Source organism: Kwoniella pini, chromosome 3, assembly GCF_000512605.2.
Source record: "Kwoniella pini CBS 10737 chromosome 3, complete sequence".
In the NCBI taxonomy this organism is placed as follows: domain Eukaryota; kingdom Fungi; phylum Basidiomycota; class Tremellomycetes; order Tremellales; family Cryptococcaceae; genus Kwoniella; species Kwoniella pini.
In genome coordinates this window covers 1,854,339-1,871,154 of record NC_091718.1, presented here as the reverse complement: position 1 = coordinate 1,871,154, position 16,816 = coordinate 1,854,339, and the positions used below count along the sequence as shown (strand labels likewise).

General features: G+C 37.4%; 5 protein-coding genes across 5 annotated transcripts; 3 read left to right on the top strand and 2 right to left on the bottom strand.

Annotated features, from left to right (window-relative positions):
* Nucleotides 1-85: 85 nt before the first annotated feature.
* Nucleotides 86-1,321, top strand: I206_102892 (uncharacterized protein; the record flags this gene model as incomplete). The annotated part of the gene is made up of 4 exons (XM_070202653.1): nt 86-244; nt 318-414; nt 477-506; nt 570-1,321. 4 exons carry the CDS (start codon nt 86-88, stop codon nt 1,319-1,321), a joined length of 1,038 nt encoding a protein of 345 aa, XP_070058754.1.
* Nucleotides 1,322-1,663: 342 nt separating this feature from the next.
* Nucleotides 1,664-3,143, bottom strand: I206_102891 (DNA repair protein rad18; the record flags this gene model as incomplete). Its single annotated transcript, XM_070202652.1, has 6 exons — nt 1,664-2,005; nt 2,062-2,134; nt 2,227-2,401; nt 2,461-2,711; nt 2,770-2,891; nt 2,976-3,143. The coding sequence occupies 6 exons, from the start codon at nt 3,141-3,143 to the stop codon at nt 1,664-1,666; spliced, it is 1,131 nt and encodes a 376-aa protein (XP_070058753.1).
* A 465-nt stretch (nt 3,144-3,608) lies between these two features.
* I206_102890 (uncharacterized protein) lies at nt 3,609-5,231 on the top strand (the record flags this gene model as incomplete). The annotated part of the gene is made up of 5 exons (XM_019154990.1): nt 3,609-3,612; nt 3,675-3,762; nt 3,869-4,125; nt 4,187-4,536; nt 4,593-5,231. 5 exons carry the CDS (start codon nt 3,609-3,611, stop codon nt 5,229-5,231), a joined length of 1,338 nt encoding a protein of 445 aa, XP_019012393.1.
* Nucleotides 5,232-6,506: 1,275 nt separating this feature from the next.
* Nucleotides 6,507-7,417, bottom strand: I206_102889 (uncharacterized protein; the record flags this gene model as incomplete). Its single annotated transcript, XM_019154989.1, has 2 exons — nt 6,507-7,141; nt 7,207-7,417. The coding sequence occupies 2 exons, from the start codon at nt 7,415-7,417 to the stop codon at nt 6,507-6,509; spliced, it is 846 nt and encodes a 281-aa protein (XP_019012392.1).
* A 405-nt stretch (nt 7,418-7,822) lies between these two features.
* On the top strand, nt 7,823-16,588 carry I206_102888 (uncharacterized protein; the record flags this gene model as incomplete). Its single annotated transcript, XM_070202651.1, has 11 exons — nt 7,823-7,852; nt 7,914-8,018; nt 8,072-9,199; nt 9,268-9,356; nt 9,417-9,968; nt 10,028-10,670; nt 10,727-15,607; nt 15,684-15,872; nt 15,949-16,114; nt 16,203-16,437; nt 16,543-16,588. The coding sequence occupies 11 exons, from the start codon at nt 7,823-7,825 to the stop codon at nt 16,586-16,588; spliced, it is 8,064 nt and encodes a 2,687-aa protein (XP_070058752.1).
* Between the last annotated feature and the right edge of the window lie 228 nt (nt 16,589-16,816).

Here is a 16,816-nt window from a genome sequence, read left to right as displayed (position 1 = left end):
ATCAAAATATGACACGTAAAAATCAAATACATCTTTCTTCTTCTGCGTATAAGATAAGAGGTAGAGTTATAGATTGGAAGGCAAAATGGCACTATACTCATTTATAGCATTATCATTCTTACCTCTGATCATATTACTCGCACCATATTATATCGAGCCATATCAATTATGGGATCCTATAGCTCTTAATGATAAGATTCAAGGTGAAAGACAAACCAGATGGTGTAATATGGGATGGTGGGAAGTGGGTGGCTACACTTTCACTGCTTGCGTTTTTATCAATTTACTAAGACGCTGACTCAGTGGAATATTATTAGAATACGGATTCCTTTCCCATCGCAGCAAAGTCATTGGCTGAAAAATTACTTGATTTTGCTAAAGAAGGTGGATATTCCGGAGGAGGTAATGTTTTAGGTAAGTCAGGTGTATCCGTAGCTCCAACAGAAAGCGATTATTTACCTGATAACAACGAATAGATATGGGCCATGGTGCAGGAGAATCATTATGTAGGTGGAAAAAGCTGCGATGCCTCCGAGGGGAAGTGTTAGCTGATAATCTAGTTTTAATAGTACTTCATTTGAATTCTACTAATCCACCAAAACATTTACACGGTTTAACATCTTTAACAAGTGATACCAAAACTTCTCAAATTTTATTAGATAAATATAAATCAGAAAATATAAATACTAAAATTGAATTATTTACTTATTCTGCAAAATATAATCCTACAAAAGATTTCAATCATCCTTTAAATAAAATGAAAGGATTTATGGGAGAAAAAAATTTCAAAAATTATAATGCTTATTTAGATGAAGATGAAATTTTAGAAGTAGAAGAAGAACAAGAACAAGAAAATTATTTAAATTATAATAAACCACCACCACCACCATATGATTTAATTTATATTTTAGATTCAATTTATCATTATCCACCTTCAATTATTTCATTTTTAAATTCACTTAAACCAATTACTAATAAAAAAAATAAAAGTATTATAATTTATACAGATATTTTACCTCCTCCTCCTTTTGAAAGTAAATTAAATAAATTTAAATTTTTTTTTATTTCTTATTTTCTTTCTATACCAATTTCAAATTTATTAAATCGTCCTAAATCTTTATTAGAATATAAAAATTTATTAGAAAATCAAGGTTGGATAGATGTTGAAATTCAAGATTGGAGTCAAAATGTTTGGAAAGGTTTTGCAAATAATTTAAAAAATAGAGGTGGAAAATGGGAAAAAGTTGGTAAAACTGTTGATAGAGCTCGTAAAGATGGATGGAAATTCGTTGCTGTACGTATCAAGAAGGGAGATCTTTAAAATGTCTTGAGAAATATTGTAAATTACACATGCATTGGAAGAATGATGAATACATATTAAAATATACATACGATATATGACATGATGATCGATCGAACATTATGATGATGATGATGATGATGATGATGATGATGAATGCTCAGTGTCTCGACAATTGAATGACACTAATCGTACAACTAATACAACAATTTGTTCTCGATGATATGTTCATACACTGCTGGATTTCAGTGAGATAGCTTGAACCCAAACAATATATTTGACCACCCTCTTCGCCGTTCTCATCTCATGCCCAACTCGTAGATTCTCGTCGCAGACATCTCACTTTCCGTTCCATGTTCAAACCTACTCCACTTCAATAGCATTCTCTCTTCCACCTTTGCCTTCTTCCTCATCTTTTCGCCTTTTGTCTCTTTCCATAATTTCCCTTTTCAACCTCTCAAATTCACTCTTTTTATCTTTCGCATACTTTTGTAATCCATCTCTATTGCCTAATTGAGCTACCATGTCATCTTTACCTTTTTCCTTATCCCTCCTTTTCGATGCTTCTACATCTGATAATCTCGCTCTAAGAGCAGAAAGGGATGATGGATGAGAAGTATCGAGATTAGAGTTGAAAAGAATTATCCATTCTTGTACTCTTTTTATAAGTATTTCTTTATCTCCTGTAGTGGGTAATGAATATTCCTATTTTCTTTGAGTTAGATTCTTTCATCGGACAACAAATTACCAATCCGACTTACAGCCAGTATCGCTCTGAGATCAGCTGGAGTTGCGATCATATAATTCGGTTTAGTGATTCTTTTCAATTCCACTCTACAATTCTTGTCAGTTGTCTAGTACAGCCAGTCTCGAAATTGGGAAAGCTATTTTTGAGACAAGCTAGTCATATTGAAAATTTGCCTCACTCTTTTGTTTTCCCACTCGATGTCTGACCGGAGAACACTTTTTTCCAATCTGCTTTTTGATTTCCTTTCCTGATCCCGTTCGTTCTGGTTTTCGGCGGTGGACATCCTTTCTCAATGTGCATAGGTATCGATGAGATTGGTAAAGTTGCTTGACATATTGGACAAGGAGCTTCATCTATAATTTAACGGTGTATCAGTTGAATTTCAATCTTCTGTGAATCGTCGATAACTGACCATTTTCAGTCAACTCCTGAACGTCATCCAAATCATCATTTCCCTCATCTTGCAAGTCTTCCGTTTGGTCTACATCTTGTTCTTCGTTCGATATACGAAATTTCGTTGGACTTTGTGATCGACTTCCACTTGCTTCTCTCGAACTTGTTTTCAGTTTTTTAGTATTGCTAGAGGAAGTAGGTTTCGAACCTGAATCTGGGGCAGGTCGTTTTTTTGCGATAGGCGGTTGAGCAAATCCATATATTATAGGTCTGTGGGGTAAATAATGTCATTTATACAGCCTTTAAAGGATTAAGATAGCTGACTAACCGTGATTCTTCCCATGCGTCCGTGATCTCTTCTAAGGCCCTATTTCGCCGTATCGATCCCTCGGAAGCAGGTTCATTACATGACGGACATTTTTTGAGTACGTCTAATGATGATCGTATACACTATGTTACAGTCGTTAATACTAGTCCTACTGATGAAGTTGAACAGCTACCCTGTCTTCCTCCAGCAAAAGACGGTTGACCTACCGAGGAGCAGAATGAATGACCACATGCTATGGATACTGGACCTTGGAAAGGTTCTTTACATATTTGACAATAGACTGATCGATCAAGTCTTCGTAATTGAGGGTAATTGGAAGGAAACGGTGGTGGTTCATCCATTGAAGCCAAAAGGGGATGGGATGACATGTCCATTTTGAGGTAGGAGAAGAATATAAGAAACGGGATCAGTGCAGGTCGTTGTGTGTCTGTCTTATACGAAGAACAAGGAGATTGAGCGAATAATTATGAATGGTGTGCAAATGGTGCACATGTCCCCATCATATGATTATGCCTGTCGTTATAAGAATTGATCAAATAAGAAGAAATGAAAAAGTTAAATAATAATTCTCGATCTTCCTCTCGTAATGTTTTCAATTTGAAACGCGTCAACTTATAAACATCACACACCTCAACTAATTACTCGAACTGATTGTATTCATTCCATTTTCCCACGGTTGACTTCAAGCATACGTCGGTAAATCCCGAAATGTATAAAGTGGAGGATGTTTACTTTGACTTTTGAACCAAAATATAATGAATTCTGCCTTGCTTTCTATCAGTCACGGCGAAGAGATATCCGATAGTCAGATGAGGACGACCTAGTGAAGAGAATCAGTCATGCGTGAGCATATCCGAGATGGTTTCTCAAAAGTCCTTCAGCTGATCAATAACCCTCCGACTCAGCGGGAACCGCGTCCCTCCTTCTAGCTATATTTTTCCTCGTCTTATTCATTGTCGTCTGGTCTTTGTGTCTGTTAGGATGGCGAACAGCGTGAGTTTGGTGCTTACATCTGCTCATATGACTAGTAGAGAGGTATACTCTACCATTCCATACATATGACTACTGTGAAGCATTACTAATAACCTCAACAATACAGGCGAATTCGCTATGCTCACCCCACTTTACCTTCTCGCCTGAGCTCGTTGCCTTCAACTTCAGCACCAGGAGTAACAATCATAAGACCGCTGTGTGGACTCGATCAAAATTTATATAACACGCTGGAGAGTTGTATGACACTTGATTATCCGAAATATGAAGTTATTTTTGCTTTACAAGATGAAAATGATGAAGCTATACCTGTAGTAAGAATGGTAATGGAAAAATACCCCGAAATCAAGTCAAAAATTATTATAGGTAAGTTGTGATCTATAGCCAGAATCTTAAATGGGGAAGCTGATGAAAAAAACAAAAATAGACAGCACAAAAATTGGTGTAAATCCTAAAGTCAACAACCTTCTTCGACCATTCCAGGAAGCATCCTATGATTTACTATGGGTACTTGACTCAACCATTTCGGTAACTTCTGGAACCCTTGGTCGATCAATTGAAGCTTTCTTATCTAATCATACACAATATTCATCACCTGATGATCCTGAATCTTCTCCTCTAATGTCTGCCGCCGACGATGTTCGAAAACCACCTATTTCAGGTGAAGTAGGTTTAGTACATCAAGTACCTATAGCAGTCGTATATCAGAAAACCTGGGGTAGTCTAATAGAACAGGCTTATTTGAATACAACTCATGCTAAGATGTATCTAGCTATTGTAAGTTATGTTACCATAATTTCGAACGATAGTATTTAGCTGATATGTAAACTTAGAATGCTGTCGCGGTTGATTCTTGCGTTGTCGGGAAATCCAACTTGTATTCTCGAAGTAACATTTCTGAACTAACTACACCTTCACCTTCTCTTCGATCTTTACCAAATCCTCCAACGGGCTTAGCAGGATATAGTCCTTTCTTAGCTGAAGATAATATGATAGCTTTAGGATTATGGCATCAACTCAATTTAAAACATGCAATGACATCTGATGTAGCATGCGATTTCTTAGGCGCTTTAACAGTTAAAGATTATATAGATAGAAGAGTAAGATGGTTAAGAGTTAGAAAAAAAATGACTCCTATTATAGCAACTTTATTAGAACCTTTCACTGAAAGTATCTTAGCTGGATTATACGGATCTTGGGCTATTAAAAGATTATTAGGAGCAAATATTCCAGCTCTTTTCCTTGTTAATCTTACAGTATGGTTATTGATAGATTTATCAACAAGAAAAGCTTTAGAAACGAATATTAAAAATTTTAAACCTCCTTCGAATATTGGTTTTTTCATTTTAGCTTGGTTAGCAAGAGAATGTTTAGCTTTACCTATATGGTTATTAGCTATGACAAGTGATATTGTAGTTTGGCGAGGAAGGAGATATAAGATAATTTCTTCAGGTATGTCTATTTTTGTATAATCAAAGTGATTTAGGCGGATCAACCCGAATGAGGCTAATGTTTTAAATTGGGTCTCTTAGGCGAAGCGATCAGGTTGGATGAGGATAAATAATATGCAAATTGGGGTTATAACATTCAATATTGATTATGCATTTCGTACATTGCAATCATTTCTCTTACTTTTAAAGCCTAGATAAATAGGTAAGCGAGTCGTGCCGGTTTAACCTGTACAGATGCAAAGAGAAAACGAGATTTTTGAAAATGTGAAATATCACTCGAATAATGAATCACCCATTCGGCAGCTTAAATTTGTTAGTTATATCTAATTCAAGCTTACAAAAGGTAAATAAAAATTGATATTTTCTTGTAAATTATACACTCATTCTTTTCTTTCTTTCTTTCTTCCTCAAAACACCGAATGAAATAAAGTGATACTAAACTACACAAGAATATATTACATAATTCTACATATTAAAAAAAAAAGATTAAATCAAGAATGCAAAAAACTAACAAAATTTATTTTACACCAATTTTGATTTTAAAATAATTAAAATAAATAAAATAAATAAAATAAATAAAATAAATAAAATAAATAAAATAAATAAAATAAATAAAATAAATAAAATAAATAAAATAAATAAAATAAATAAAATAAATAAAATAAATAAAATGCTATAAGAAGAGTTGGGAGTAAAATTAAGAATTTAAACAATTTATAAATATAAATATACAATTAGTTTTATGAGTTTTGAAAAAAATAAGACTTACAAGATGAATTTGAAGTTGATCAAAGAAAAGATGTAAATTAGCTTTTACTTAATAAATAGAAGAGATTTTAATGGAAAATCTAATTTATATTCTTGGAATTAAATCAAGTTTGATAAATTTATTAATTAATGAATTAGATTTAGATTAAACTTGAAGATTATGATTATTTGATTTTCAGGAAAAAAAAAGGATGTAATATTTTGCACACTGTTCTAAATAAACATCTAAAAAAAAGCGTGGTTATAGTGATTTGACATAACCGATATTGTTCTTAAAGAGAAACGTCATACGCATGTCATAGACTGTGACGATGGCAATTTACTTTATTCATGAGAGTTTAGAATGGACTCATATTCTATATTAACACAACCTAAGCATATACATCGGTCTTACCGATTTACGATACTGATGTCAACTTCCATCTTACCTAAGCCTAGTCACCGAGTTCAACTATTCACACAGCCCTTCCTACTTTCCTTATCTCACAATCTGTCGCCCACTTTTATAATTGCGATTCTGTACCTTCCCTACGTGGCCATTTGACCACCCATACCAGTAACACCTACAACATCTCTAATCTTAGCAGCTTCTCCAGCACTTAATTTCCCTTTCATAGCAACTAAAAAAGTCTCCCAAGCTGCGTCAGCTTCATCTTCTAAAGGAAATTCACTAATACATAACGCATGAATCTTTTGCCAGAATTGTGGATCTGAAATAGTTTGATGAAATGATGCTGACGATACTGAAGGTTGAGGTCCAAGAGGAGGAGCAGCAGAATCAATATTTGTTAAAGGCATTGATATACCAGCAGTAGAAGCTTCATCAATTGAAGTTGTAATGGTTAAAGCGGGTGGTGCAGGTGAAGTTGAAGATGGAGGTATAATTGTAGCTTCATCACTTGTCAATTCTTTAGTAGGTGCTGAAGTAGCTATCTTGACCATTAAATGAAGGATTGTTCCATCTTTTATATCGTATTCTTTTAATAATTTGGTATCGCTTAATGCTTTTCCTTTAAGTAATAAACGTTGTGTATCGATTGCAGGTGCATTTGAATCAGATTTGGCTATTTGTGATTTTAGATCGCTTACTGTATCAGTAAGAGTTGCTGTTATGGGTAAAGTGAGTGATGGTTTAAGGCATTTGATGGTGATTGTGACATTCTCTAATGATCATGGAGAATAAGCAAATTCAATTAATACATAAGAAGGAATTAGGCAGCCAGCTTACCATGAGAGGGTGTATCTATATCCATACCAGCTGCTGAAGGAGGTTCAGCAACTTCTACACCTACAACAGCAACTTTCCTAGGTCGGTCTTCAAGAGGAGTGGAGAAATCCGCTGGGTATTCTACCTTATGAGATGACAGTCCTTCAGTATATCTTTTTATGAAGGCTCGCTCCTCATTGAGTCGATCACCGCTCAGCTGTACGTCTGACATGATGTTTCGTTGATGTGCTGATGTTATTGTTCTAGTAATATTTGACCATGTATATATGATATAATGCAGCATTCATTCCACTTTGACGTGTTGAATAGCTCCTTGATTGTTAAACTAAAGACCGTCATTGCGGGGCTCACCGTTATCTTGGGCTAGTCAGTGGCAAACACGTGTCGGATACAAAGCTCACCGTGGGAAAATGATAATTTCCGGTTTACAGAGATTTCGAAAACAATTTTTGGCCGATGATAGATGTTCAATTTCATTATAGCTTTTATAGCAATTCTACAAGGTGAACGTTTGATTCACACAAGCAATCTTACTCTCATATTTTCTTGTCCCAGCCGAATTGTTCGACTGCGAAGACGAGGAAGTAGAGCTTTTCAACAACAGCTTCAAGCCAATATGGCCGAACCACCTCAAAAAAGGTTCAGAGTGAGTTTTGTTCAAGACATGCGCCAGATCAAGTTAATTGAGCTGACTTTGATTTCTGTAGTATGCAACCTATAACGAGCAAATTAGGAATATCTCTGTAGACGTCGGTAGAAAGAGAGGATTAGGCTGGGAGAAAGAAGGGTATGATGAAGATACCGAGCAAACAGTAAGCTCTGCCCTTTCGCTAAATTTTCTGGATGTGCTAATTATTGTCAACAGAATACACCGTTGACTGCCGAACTCGATCGACTATCCCTATTAGACCTCACTACACCATATCAAGATGTTCAACGTGCAATAATACCATTAACATCTACACTTCCTATAACATTATATAATCTTCCTCAGATACAGCAAGTTTTCTCGAATTACTACTCAAGGTTGCAGGAAGGACAAGAATTCACCCATTCAGGTCTCGATTCTGTCTTATTCTTACATCAAGCACTCTTTGAGACTTGCTTAAGTGAGGCCCTCTCTCTAGTGCCAGAAACAATCAAACACCTTCTTCGTGTTGGAGCTCTTCGAGCTTTAGATCCTAAGCTCGTAGAAAGGACATATTCGACCATTTCCCTCATATTACGCAGTATCGCTTCATCCTTACTCAAGTCAGATGAGATCGCCCAAAAGTCTCTAAGAGAGACATGGAAAGAAGTCAGGCCATATCTTCGTCCAAAAGACAACAAGCGATACGTCAGAAAATGCGTTGCGGATGCTTGGGTCGGAGTTATTAGAAAAGCGAGATCGGAAGGATTAGCTAGATTGATGGACGTTCTGCTAGAAGAGCAGACAGAAGGTATGGAAGCTGTTTGGAGTCACAGTCTGAAAGGAACAAATGGTCAACTTCATTCAAGAGCTCAAGCGATTTATGATATCTTGCTTGATAAACTCGCAGCGGATCCTACAGAAGAGCAATTGGGTACCGTTAATATGGTCACTATCGCATTGGTGCATCACTGCTCGACCAGTACTATCAGACCAGTCATTGAATCTGTTATCTCTCGAATGGATTCACCTCACAGAGGAGCCAGTTCCTCAAATTACAGTAGTCCACTACCTGCTTCTACGACTATCTTGAGGGTATTATCGACATTCCTGCTGACAAGGAAAGGTAAAAGGTACCCTGAGCCTCTGGTTAAACCCTTTATGCAACGCTTGCAGAATCTTATACCTCGCCTTACTTCAGACGCCTCTTTGTCATTGGACGATCTATCAGATGAAGGGAGGGAATTACGGAATTCCTGGAGAAAAGCTCTAGTCGCTTGTATAGTGGGATGTCTTCAAGCTGGTCAACTACAGCACTGGTTGAGTCCCGGTGTTGGACTTATCGAGAGTTTATGGAGTAGCCTGGTGAGTAGTCAATATAACATTATCATATCATACACGTTAGATGGGATATGCTGACCGTTCTGGCTCAGAATGATCGCGAGTCTTTCGCATTTTGCAATGCTTTGATCACTCTTAAATGGCCTGGAGTCGAGCAGTTCCTACTATCGCATATTGCCAAGTAAGATTGAAACTATCATCGTCAACATGCAAAAGCTGATCTTACCTTGCCAATAATCAGGACTGCCCTTCCAACTCTATCGAAAGACCCATTATCTACCCTTGTTCTGCTCAACAACCTCGCTGCTGCTGGATACTTGTCAGGAGGGTTATCCAATGTTCAAGGCGGCAGATGGAAACAGACTTTTATATCTTCTATCGTATCTCTTGTCGCTGAACTTCGAGATAGACGTCTTGTGGACATCAAAGACCGACGAATCCTGGGTCAAGTCCTAAAATTGATCCCAGCTCTTCCGTCTGATGCGCACCATTTCGGTCCACACCTCGCCTCTCTCATACGAATCACGTTAGAAAACACTCAAGGTAAAGATGTTGAGGTTGTCAAAGCAGAATGGGAAGAAGACGGAGCTTGGAACGATAGTCACATTCTCGGAGCTCTGTTAGAAGCTGCTAGAAATGTATCAGACAGTGCTTCATCGTCTACTGGAGACGAACTCAAAGAAGTTCTAGTGGGTCAAGGCAAGTTGAAGGACATCATCGAGATATGGAGCTGGAATAGAGAAGTTTTATCAGCAGCGGAATTGCTGATAGGACGATGGTCATCCGAGATCAGGTAAATAACTATCCCAAGAATTTGAGAAGGCTCGCTGTTTACTGCTAATGCTTGTATAGCTACGACGAACATGATATTTATCAGCACCTATCTCCGAATTTACTCTCGGCGGATTCGCAACTCCGTCTTTCAACGGTTGAGATTCTAAGCTCGCTGGCTTCGACATCCTCTCCCGATGGTGCAGACGATCACGTAACATCGCCTAGCGGCATTTGGTCCTTATGTGCAGCAGTTGAGTCATCGGAAATGACACTCAAGAACGTCAGAGACAGAACAACCGCAATCTCACGACTGAGTCGAGCCATCCTTTCCCTTCCCGCCTCAGCTTCGACAAATATGCTACTTAAAGGAGTCATCACATATCTTGTTGCCCAGCTCAAAGTCAATTTTAGACCAATTTATGCTGAGACTATCGCCGCCCTTGCTGCAACTGCGCAAAAGCAAAGTGAAGTCATTTGGGAGATAGTATGGGAAGAACTTCAAAAGACCGATGCTGCTGGAAGCGCCTCCGTTCTGGATTTAGGCTTTACAAAACCCTCATGGGCTCAAAAGCGATATGATGAGAGCGATAATCAAAAAGTTGAAAAGGATGAGGACGAAGCCGAGTTTCACTGCCACAATTTGGACAAGAGCAGGAATACCCTCAACAAGGTTTGGAATCAAGCTACCCAGGAAGATAAGCTGGATGAGCAGGAGATATCGGTAAGTTTTTTCCTATTTTCTTCTGTTTCATCACAATTCACTGACTATCTCGATAGTCTCAAATATCTCATGACCGACTTGATGTCCTCAACTACGAAGCGCAACTCTTAGGCGCACTTGGCGCTATCCCTTCGATCGCTGAAAAACACTCAAGATCAATCATTCCTGTTTTCTTCGGTATTGCTCAACAAGATGACGAGAATGCAGAAGGAGTGGAGAGATTGAGCCATCTATCGACTAAACAACGACAGCAGAGAACCGCTTCTTATCTTGAACTCTTCGCTAAATTCGTTAATCCTAAAGCGGCCTATCGAAGCGAAGAACTTCACTCGTTATACCTCAATATTCTTGCCAAGGGAGAACCGAAATTGCAAGGTCTAGCTTTGAAGTGCTTGTTCACTTACAAGTCACCCAAAATATTACCCTATCAAGATTCCTTGGAAACCTTGTTGGAAGACTCGAGATTTAGGGACGAATTGGCCAGATTCAGACTTTCGGCTACTGAGCAAGATTACGGTGTTCAATCGCAGGAAAAATCAGCTTTAGCAAAAACCCGAATCGTGTATATCGAACCTTCCCATAGAGATGAGGCTATACCGGTCATCATCAGGCTATTATACGGTATCATTACCTCGCGGAAAGGAAGATCAAGTTCAGGTCAAGGTCAAACCGCTCGGAAACAAGCTGTCCTTAATACTTTAAGTGGTTGTACGGAAGAGGAATTTAAAACCCTGATCGATCTCATGCTTGAGCCTTTTGGAGACAACTTGGAAAACGTCAACGTTGCTGGAAGACAACAAATCGGTTTTTTGACTCTGCTGACAGATGTTATACGGTATCTTGGACCTCAAATTGTTCCACACTGGCCAAGACTTGTCAACACGACTATAGCTCTGATAGGCAACTCTCAGGCCAAGCTCACTCAACAAAACGTAGACACCGAAGTCGAGGGTGAAGATTCTGGAGACGACCTTGATCAAGATGTAGAATCCGACAAGGGACTTGCGCCTTTACGAAATATCAGGTCAATCGGTCTCAAACGATTAGTGCAGTTGTTCAAATCATCGGTTAAATTCGACTTCACTCCTTATTTGCCCAAAATCTACCAATCTATCATTTCTCCTCGATTGGATCGACTCGAGGTCGAAAATACACAAGCGCCATCTGGTACACTGGATCTGATCGCTACTATCGCCGCCTCACCTAGTATAGCTCGTAGCCTGGTAGAACAAGATGAACGAACACTTCCAAAAGCTTTCTCCTGTATGACTGCTGTCAAAGTCAAACCTGCTGTTATACTTCGAGTTTTCGACATCATCGACTCACTTTTGATCGAAGACGAACCTGGATTGACGGAAGATGTACTTTTACCCAACATTCGAGTTTTGCTGGACAATATCATTGGTTTGGTAGTCTCACTTAAAGCTTCTGCAAACGAAGATATCACTCGTCGATTATTGGCTATCCTCTCTCGTTTAGCTGTGATTGTTTCAGACGGTCAGCAGGCTCAGGAGTTAGCTTCCTTACTCGCCCCGATGCTCAGACAGAAACAAACTACTGAGAAAGCAAAAAGCAATATCCTAAATACGCTTCAACGGTTATATGCTATTTCTCCGGATTTCAAGGACCCATCAAGCAAATACTTCATGCAGAGTTTCGAGCTGATCTCCAATCTTTTCCAAACCTTGTACTTCCCTTCATCAAGAAGAGCGCTATTTGCCGTGTTGCAGACTTTCGCAGAGATCAACCCGGCACTAGAGAAATCAGTCCACCTAACGGGTGAATTGAATGCTTATTCAGCTAAGCGATTGGACGAACCTGACTTCGACCGAAGGTTGACTGCATATGCGCAGATAATCGATGGATCTGATGAAGACCTGCCGGATTCACCTCAAGCTTGGTTGCCTATCTTGCGAAGCTCCTTGTTCTACTTGCACGAACCAGAAGAGCTGTCGATTCGAACGAGCGCATCAGCGGTCATACAGCGATTTATCTCGCGTGTAGGAATTGCAGACTCTGGCGCATACTTTGAAGCATTACAACATGTTATTATGCCTGGTCTTAGAAAAACACTTCGATCAAAACTAGAATTGGTTCGAGTTGAGGTTATTCATATCATCGCTCATGCTGTCAAGACTTGTACTGGTGTACCTGAATTAGCGGAACTACAACCCTTGTTAGCTGAAGGTGATGATGAAGCTTCTTTCTTCACCAATATAACTCACATCCAAGTTCATAGAAGAGCAAGAGCTCTTCTCAGATTACGAAATTTTGTAGGAGAAATCAAGATTCAAGAATCAACTATATCTACTGTCTTTTTGGTAATTTTAGAACATATCGTAGCTGGTTCAACGGATGTAACGGATCATCATCTTGTCAATGAAGCTGTACAAACTATCGGTGCTCTTGCTGGAGAACTTAGATGGTCTAGATACTATGGGTTGATTGGACGATTCATGAAACTTGGTAGTGTTAAATCGCAACAGCAGAAAATCTATATTAGAGTGGTTTCTGCAATCATCGATAATTTCCATTTCGACTTGGGATCAACTGTTCAGACTAACGGCACTACAATGCAAGTCGATGGAAACGGGAATGCACTAGATAGATTGGATGATCAAGCTGGGCAAGAGGATGAAGATGTGGAAGGTGAAGTAGAAACCGAAGAAGTTCAAGCTCCTGTTGGAGCCAGTCCTGAACGTATCACCGAGATTGTGTTGAACCGACTACTTCCTTCACTAACCAAAGTCGTAGCTACCAAAGATGAAACCGAAAGTACAATTAGAATTCCGCTAGCTTTGGCGGTAGTCAAGCTTGCTCATGCTCTTCCACGAGCATCCAGCGCGGATGAAGTACTTCGAGTGATCACCACCGTTTCTCAGATCTTACGAAGTAAAGAACAAGATACTCGAGATATTGCTAGGGACACAATCTGTAAGATTGCGGTATATCTTGGACCAGAATGGCTTGTAAGAGTCATCAAAGAGTTAGAAACTGCATTACAACGTGGACCACAAAAGCATGTACTTGCTGTCGCGACTCATGCCATCCTGGTTTTGGCAACTACGCAAGCTTCGGACAGATTCTCTGATCTCGATGATGCTGTAGAATTAGCTACTTCAGTATCAGCAGAGGTTATTTGGGGAGACAGTGGAAAAGATGTTGCGTCCGAAGGATTCAAGACGAAAATGCGAGAAGTTCGAGGAGCAACTTCAAGAGGTTTCGATACACTTCAATTACTCTCTCAATTAGCTTCGCCAAGCAAGATGTCGACTATTCTTGCTCCCTTGCGACAAGTCATGCACTCATCTCAGGCTGTCAAACAAATGCAACAAGTTGATGAAGCCCTTCGACGTATTTCTTTGGGTTTGAACAGTAATCCGAAATTAGCTCCCGAAGATATCCTATCTTTATGTTACTCTTTGATCAGTGGAAATTCAGCTTATCTAAAACCCGCCAAGAAAGCTGTCAAGAATAGCGAAACACCTGATGCATTCAGGGTACAGATGAAGAGAGAAAGAGGAGGAAAAGAAGACTTCTATCCTCAAAATGCTCATAAATTCGTTGTTTTCGGTTTAGACTTATTTGTTACCGCTTTCAGAAGGAGTAAATTCGATTTTGATGATGTGTCCATCCTATCAAGACTTGGTCCTATGGTAAATGCTATTGGTAATACTCTCTATTCGCCAGCTTCAAATGTTCTCACCCTCGCACTTAAAGCTTCAGCAGCAGTACTTCGATGTCCCGTACCTCAAGTTGAACATGCCTTATCCACCTTCATCACGAATATTTTCGAAATCATCAAACATGCCGGAGGAACCGCTGAATCTGAAGTAGCTCAAACAGCTCTTAAAACACTTGCGGTGATATTGAGAGATTGTAAATCTTCCGAAGTATCAGAAAGCCACCTCAAATACCTCTTAGAAGTGATTGGCCCGGATCTCGAAGAACCTGATAGGCAATCTGCTATTTTCACTATCCTTCGATCAATTATTACCAGGAAATTTGTCGTTCCGGAAATATACGATCTTATGGAACGGGTTTCGTCAATTATGGTAACTTCCCAATCCACTCAAGTACAAGATCTTTGCAGAGGAGCAATCATGGCTTTCTTGTTAGATTATCCTCAAGGTAAAGGAAGATTAAAAAATCAAATGACTTTCTTTGCTAGAAATTTAGAATATACTTTTGAAGCTGGAAGAATGTCTGTAATGGAAGTGTTAAATCAAGTCTTCATTAAATTTTCAGATTCTTTAATTGAAGAATACTCAGATATGTTTTTCGTAGCTCTTGTTGTCGTTACTGCCAATGATGATTCTGAAAAATGTAGACAATCAGCCGGAGAATTACTAAAATTGTTATGGAAAAGATTAGATCAAGATAAACAATCATCAATGATAAATATTTTGAAAGTTTGGGCTGAACAACGTGAAACAAATAATATAATTGCATCAGCTGCTTTAGGTGTATTTGGATTATTAGTTGAATCTGATGAATCGAACGAAATTTCGAATGAACTCATATCAATAACTCGACCTATAATCGAAGAAAGTGCTAAAGCTTTATTGGCAGCTGAAGCATCAGATGAAGTTATCATTTTAGATCATGGATTACCTCATCAAGCTTTATCTGCAACTTCAAAAGCTATCTTAGCATCCAATTCAAATTTAAGTGAATTACCATTGAAATCTATTATTGATCATTTATTATTCCCTCATTCATGGGTTAGATATGATTCTGCCAAACTCCTTCATCATTTCCTTATTTCGTCTGAATCTTCTTATGACCAACTTGGTGAAGATAATTTAATGGATATAGCTAGAAAAGGATGTTTGGTACTCAATGGATCAAAAGGTGATGAAGGTTATATTTTCACAGATGGGAAATTGTGTGATGAGATTGTCAAGGTTTTATATAACGTTGCTAAGCATTGGGCTGTGAGTATATTGTTCCTTATACAATTTATTTTCAATAATGGCGGGCGGTTAGGCTAATACATCATCGCGCTTCTAGATTACACAAATCCCAGAAGAAGAATTACCATCAGTCGAAGATGTCCAAGATGATGGTGAAGATGATGTCGATGAGATAATTGAAGAAGAAAAAAACAAAAATCCTTTATCTTGGTTAATGTCTAGAATGTCTTTCTTAGCTAGACATTTATTAGTTAATCGTCCATCTCCACATAGTTTCCAAGCTCATGTAAGTCTTTTTTTTTTAAATTTATTTATTAAATTCATTTTCAATGCTGACATTTTTTGTTTTTTGTTTTTTTAAGGAAAAATGGTCTTCACCAATTTTATCAATTTTAAGATTTTTCGCAGGTATATATGAATTATTAAATAAAAGACAAGGTAAAATTTATTTAATTCATATATTAAGTCCAATTTATAGAATATTAGATGAAAATGGTGATTTAATAAAAACTGATGATTCTCAAATTGGTATGTTCAAATTTTGATTTTTTTTTATATGATATAATGAGAATTGTTTAATTGATTTTTTTTTTTTTTTTTTTAAAAATAATAAAAGAGGAATTACGTCAATTATCAATTCAAATTAGAGAATTTATACAAAAAAAATCAGGTTCTTCATCATTTTCATCAGTTTGGGAAAAATTAAAAAAATTAACTTTAAAAAAAAGAGAAAATAGAAAAGAAGAAAAAATTAATTTATCTTTTAAAGATCCTTTAAAATTTTCAGAATTAAAAAATAAAAAAGTTTTAAAAAATAAAGAAAGTAAAAAAAGGAAAATTAAATCTATAAAGTAAGTTCACTTAATTAATTCAAATTATTTTTGAATTGAATAAAAAAAGAGAAAAATTTAAGAAAGATTTTGTTAATTTTTATTTTATGATTTTCTTTTATATAGAGAAGGAAAAGTTAGATCATCAAATATGAGAAAAAGAAAAGATTAATTAAATAAATAAATAAATGAATTGGTTGGTTTGTTGTAAATTTTTAAATCATAAAGCATTTTCATGTCATTTTTACATTTTCATATATTATATTCATGCATAAAGAGTCTTCAAAATTGCGAATAACCTTCCGTCTACGATAACAAATATTAGTATGAATAAAAAGGGTATAAGCTATAATTTACATTAAAGATCTAATAGGAATAAGTTAGATAGACAAAACAAACA